Source organism: Polistes canadensis, unplaced genomic scaffold, assembly GCF_001313835.1.
Source record: "Polistes canadensis isolate GaletaPanama2010 unplaced genomic scaffold, ASM131383v1 scaffold_40, whole genome shotgun sequence".
Lineage (NCBI taxonomy): Eukaryota > Metazoa > Arthropoda > Insecta > Hymenoptera > Vespidae > Polistes > Polistes canadensis.
Genome location: NW_014569587.1, coordinates 856,018 through 862,551, shown reverse-complemented (window position 1 = coordinate 862,551; position 6,534 = coordinate 856,018). Strand labels below are relative to the sequence as shown.

Genomic DNA, 6,534 nt, shown 5'->3' with positions numbered 1-6,534 from the left:
ATTGACGTATTTTTTTTTTTTCTAATTTCTTTCTATGATTGTATAGGTCATTGCACAAAGTTTCGTCTAGAATTGTTCTGTTTTTTTTTTTTTTTGTAAATTTACAAAGAAAAACCAATTTTTATAAATAATTCGTGTATAATTTCGAGGTGTAGGTATACTTTAATTGATCTTTTAAAAGTGTAAATGAATCGATTTATTTTTGCTTGTTTCCAAAGCGTAAAAGTTTTATGTAACGATAAATACTTAAAGTTACAAATATTACATTAATAATCACCTGTCATTATATACGAACAATTTTATCCTAACGATAATATACCTAGGTGTTTTTAAATGCTTTAAGTAATATTGTTCGTTTTCTTTTTTTCTTTTTCCCGATCGATATATTTGAAATCTTTTGCTTGTTGTGGTCGATTATAAAATACGATAATTATATTTAAATGACAATTTTAATGGGAATACTTAACCTTTTCGCTTCGAACGATGCATGTATGCATATATATATATTATAAATACACCCACACGATAAAATGGACGCTCAAGTACAAAGAGTAGATATAAGCCATCGGAAAATTGACGCTTAGGTATGAAGAACGTATCCGAGTATCATAAGTGCACCGTACATCAGCGTCTACTTGTCAACGATGCATTTCGTTCATGGAAACACGCATTATATTTTACAAGCACGATGAAGCGATAGAGTTAAGTCTCACAACAAGAAAAGAATAAAAAAAGAAAACATTCCTTGTTGATACTCGCAGGATTATCATCATGCTCGTTTTATCATGCACAATTTATATTCCAATAATTTATAATTTCAATTTTTTATACTTCCCTATAATTTGTTTCTTTTTTTTTTATATTGCAGAGTAACTAATCCCCTCGCCCCTACAAAAAATAGAAAATATCCTCCTACAATATTTTTCTTGACAATAGTTTATCTTTCTAAAATAATATAGAATGTTATCAGTTTATCAAAATTATTTGATTGTTTCGTTTAAATTATAACAGAACAATAACGTATAAAAACATAAACGACATTAATTATTACTGAACCTAATTAATAGTGAATATTTTGAACGTTTCAACAAAAAAAATATGACAATAAGAGTAATTACTCTTATAGTAAATACTTTAAATAGTAAAGCATTTTTGTATGAAATATTTTCTTGTTATCGTTCGTATTCAGTTTAACGGTTGATTTCTACTGTATCGACAAGTCGTCGTCGTCGTCGTCGTCGTCTTCGTTGTCGTCGTTTGTTGTAAACATCGTTAAATCGAGAAAATATGTTGCTCTTGATCGTTGTACTAATGATTCTTCTATATTTGTTTTCACGTTTATGCACGAAGAGTAGTAGTAATACTAGCGATGCAACAAAAAATATACGATATAAAGAAGATCGTATGTTTTTCTATAAAAATAGGTGTACACATTTGTACCGTACTTATTATAATATATACAAATATTTTTTACTCAGCTAGATTAACTTTCTAATGGTGGTAACAAGTTATTAACATTTTGCACATATACAAAATATACATTGCAATTTTATATTTATTACAATAAAACTATATCAAAATATCGTTTGACCTTTCTCCAACTTTAAATTAATCGAAAATCTTCAAGAAACTATAATTGAACAGTACTAAATTTGATTAGATTTAATTAATCAAAAGTGAATTATTATGATCGAAATTAATTAAATCAATACACCATTTACCAATAATTATTTCTATATATATATATATATATTTCAAAAGTTGCATTACCATACTGAAAAATTATAAAAGAAATCAAAAAAATTGTCGATTTTCTTACCGATGATCCAAATAGACGAAACTTTTTGAAATGATTCGTTGACGAGAATTTCTGAAAATGAAGAAATGGTGGGGGGAAAGAAAGAAAGGTGAAAGATGGACGACGGAACGACGCCACGATGACGACGACGATGACGACTACAACTACGAAGGGGCAAACTTCTAAGCAAAGTCACGTCTCAGAGTGCTCGAGAAGAAGAAGAAGAAGAATAAGAAGAAGAAGGTACAGAGCCCACGAAGAGAGAGCTCTCCTTCAAGCAAACTTTACGGGCTCGTAAAGCGAACTGTGTAGCGATGAGATATGACGCCGTACGCTTTTGTCCGTTGGTCCATTTCCGTTCCACTCCGATTCCTTTTCGTTTCTCTCTGCTCCAATCGCGTTTCGTATTTCTGCAACAAAGGATCCACGTTTCTTAGTTAAATTCAATTTTTAATAGAAATTAAATTGAACAAATTATTATTACCCCTTATTTTTTACAAATTTTTTTATATATCTCATTATATTGTTAATAATAATAATAATAATCATCGAATTGTCTTACAAAATATATAAGATATACGTATAGATCTTGTATATGATAGAAATAGAAATAAATTACATAAAAACAAAGGAATATATGATGAAAATGAGACAGACATTGCATAGAAATGATTTGTTTGATCATTTTGATGATAAATTTATTAACAAAGTATGACATGCTTAGCGTGAAATTTTTAATTATTTTTTTCTTAACTAACCATATTGGAATGAACGTAGCTCAAGAAGCACTCCAGAACGCGCAAACTCCTCTAACACCGGATTCGGTTATTGCTTTATTTTGAACTAGCGAACCATAAAAGCTCGGGATCGTAGAAAGCCAAGCAGTGTCTCGAAACGAGTCAGTAGAAGTTCAGTCAGACGTGCCGTGAGCGCGTGAGTCGATATTTTAACCGTCAGCAAAACTCGCGGCCCCAGCACGCACCCACACACACAGATACACCAGCGCGCGAGAACTCACGAACACCCTACGTTTTAATATACATATATCTTGCGTGGGTTAAAGTTGGAACCGGATCGCCAATTTTAAGCGTCGTGTTCTGATTATGGGAATCGATCTCTCGTTGCCGTGATGTTTATACAGTTACGATGTAACCTATTTTGCATTAATTTAAAATGTAACAAAAATTCTCGCTTATAGGATAAATTCAAATAAATTAGATGTTTTAAATATTGTCTATGAGAAGAATACTCATTAATAAGGAAAATATAAATAATTAAGATAAGATCGTGGAATATTTACCATTACGTTGAAAAATACAATAAATTTCTCCTAGCCTCGAAAATTAACGTGAAAAAATTTTGTTATCACGGCTTTTGTGTGATATCGTTACGACTATTAAATAAATTACAAGCGGCCGCGAAAATATCGAGTAACGACTAATCTCGGTGCTGGCTGGTCGCGGCCCACAACTGTTAGTACGCGTTCACGAATCAGGGATTAAAGAGCAGTCGGCGAAATATTCAATTATGCTATAACTGCTAGCAATAATATAGCGAGGAAGCCAGCCAACGCGGTATTCGCATTAAAGCTTGCGTTTTAGACACGTTGAGCGTTAATACTTCTTTTCAAGAAACTAATTCAAACGAGATACCACTATGATTAATGTAATGATGAGTATATTTTAATGTACATTGTTGTAATCCATTCGTTCCATCGTCCTACACGTTCGGTATTGATCATGTTTCAGGTGAGTCGATATCTCGATGCTCCAGACATTATTACGGGGAATACGACACCGATGGACCCGGCAGTGAAGCAGAGGTTACTTCGTCATCTGGACAGTTGCGTGTCCGAGCTTGATCTAGATCTTGGATCGAGACCTGACAGTGGATTGGGTAGCAGTCCTGGTAGCGTGACGGATCGTGTGACCGGAGCTACGAGTCCTGGTCCTTTGGATCATCACGTGCCACCGACGCCTCATTGCAGTACTGCCTTGAATCCAGCTGGTTTAATAAAGTCAGAGATACCAGAGATGGAGACGGCCAGGCCTGACAGTAGCACGACGGCCGGTGACGAAAACAACAACAGTAGCAGACCAACTTCGGCGTTCAGTCAAGTCAATCCAGCTGGTCTGGATCAACATCACCCTTCCGGTATACCGGTCGATCAAGCCTCGACATCGCAGCAAAATCCAAATATGCTGTCGGTCGTACAGGTGATACCTTCGAGATTACCTGACGGCCAGGTTGTCTTCCTTCTACCTAGTCATTACGTCCAATTGGCTGCGGCAGCGGCAGCGAATGGTATCAGTATCGGACCGAACCCACCAACTGCAATCTGGGCAGCTACAAACATGTCCTTGCTCAAAGCTACGGACAAATTAGCTAAAAGACCTCACGAGGAGATGCAAGAATGGCAGGAAACTGCGGCTGGTGTTAAACCTAGTAAGAGTCCTCGAATGCAGGAACAACCCGAACAACCATTAGACTTTACTACCAATTCGAAGAAATTAAAAACGGCCTCGAGAAACTCTATTCACGGTATACCGAGTATCGAGCATCAACAACAGCAACAGCAGCAACAGCAACAGCAACAACAACAACAGCAACAACAGCAGATACAACCTTCTCGAACGACGACTGATGGTGCGATTGTTCACGAGGAGAGACCCTCTAGTCATGCGGGTAGTGAAATCGCTGTTGGAATGCCATCGCCATCTCAGCTCGGTCAACAGGCCGTCAAGGATGAAGAGAGCATGTGGAGGCCTTGGTAAATCGAGAATACCATTTGCCAATCGATTGCGTCGATCTTACTTGTATATAAATTATACATACATATATATATATATATATATACATACTTTAACGTTTTATCGATGGTGATTCGAGTGAAACAGCTTCGATTCGAAACAACATCCCTGTCCTTCCCTCTCCCCCATTCCACCAACACCCTAGTCAAGGAAACCCCACACGAAATGGTTTTTCCTTAGCGCAAAGGATTTTTTTTCTCGGAGTACGTAAGTAAGTAAGTATACTTACGTGCAATAACGCCTGACGTCTGACGTCAAACTCGAAGTTCTTTATCTACTACTACTACTACTACTTCTTCTTCTTCTTCTTTTTCTTCTTTTTTCTTCTTCGAAGCAGTTTCATGCGATTCAGAATGCCAAAGTAGTAAAACGAGGCGAAAAAAATTTAACGATCGTAAAAAAATAAAAGAAATAAAGGAAAAAAAAAGAAAAAAAAAAAGAGAGAGAGAGAGAGAGAGAGAGAGAGAGAGAGAGATAGAAGAAAATTATCCGACGTCTGACGATGAAGCTCCGCATTTTTTTTTTCTCCAAGTGAATAATAAAAATACGATATTCGAAGGAAAAAAAAAACAAACAAACAAACAAAAAGAAAAGAAAAAAAAAAAAAAAGAGACGATTTCTTTTTTTCTTTTTGTGCAAAGACCCTTGTTCGATGAAATGATAATGACGATGATGATAATGATGATAATGATGATAATGCGTAATGAACGATAGATGTATCGTAGATACGCGCGTTATGTCGTTTAATAATTAATTGTATGTATGTAAATGAACGATGAGAGAGAAGTAGAGCGATGAATCGAGCGTATGTTAAAAGCGTATGCAAGCGTGCATTTGTGAGATAAATAAAAAGATAAATAAAAGAGAGAGAGAGAGAGTAAGAGTGAGAGAGTGAGAGTGAGAGTGAGAAAGGAGTAAACGAATGTTTAAACGTGTGAACGGATACGTTAAATGCGTTTAAAAACCGAGACATCGTGTGTACATAATCCCGATCAGAACTATTGCTATTGTCGAGATATAGATTTATTTTGATGTTATCTAGATGTATATGCGTGTATTATTATTAGTAAGATACTGCGAGAGAAAGAGTTCGATGGATGGGATGAGATGGGATGGGAGAGGAGTGGAGAGGAGAGGAGAGGAGAAGAGAAGAATGTGAGATAGAGAAATAGTATGAAAGCGTGCGAGATCGTGAAAATTACACTTGTAGAGACACCATCATCTCACCACGTAAACTTACGTCTATAATTGCTAAATATCTCTGGAATTCGAATTCCTTATCAATGTACTTAGACATGCAGTCAATATAAGCATATATATTGAACTGTATAATATCTTAATAATCAATTTCATTTCTCTTCATTACCTCGACCCCATTTCCTTGATCAAAAGACAACGACAATTAAGAGGAGGGGAGATTACCATGGACGACGACGACGTATCCTGCTAAATAAATATGGTAAGTAATTAAATGAGAGGAATTTTATCTTATATTGGGATATATATATATATATATATATAAAAGGTAGGATACAAAAAATTAATGGGTTAATTAATGGAGAGAGAAAGAAAAGAAAAAAAAAAATCCGAAATTATCTTTCGGTCACGTTTATTTTTCCGAAATGTCCTCTTATGCGTGTTTTAGTAGATCCGATGTGTCCGTGTCAGGAATCCGATCGGATTTGATATATTTTAATTATACATTTGATCACTTCCGTTTATTCTCGCGAGATGTATCGAATAACGAAACGTCATTATTAAATGTTGACTCATGATATTCTTCGTGTGACATCGTACGTAAATAATTTTTTCTTTTTTTTTTTTTTTTTTTCCCCCCACTCACACTCATTCATTCTTTCTCTCTTACTTTTAACGCGTGTGGTGTTTCGCGTGTGGACGACCTTCGACGAACGCCTTTCGGCCTGT

General features: G+C 35.5%; 1 protein-coding gene across 1 annotated transcript in view; it reads left to right on the top strand.

Moving 5' to 3' along the window:
• The window catches only part of LOC106784806 (protein hairy), a 15,909-nt gene extending 9,972 nt beyond the window's left edge, over positions 1 to 5,937 (top strand). Inside the window, exon 3 of the mRNA XM_014744725.1 lies at positions 3,547 to 5,937. Within this exon, the coding sequence (XP_014600211.1) occupies positions 3,547 to 4,572 (1,026 nt within the window). The 3' untranslated portion in view covers positions 4,573 to 5,937. The remainder of the gene's footprint in view (positions 1 to 3,546) is intronic.
• Positions 5,938 to 6,534: the final 597 nt, after the last annotated feature.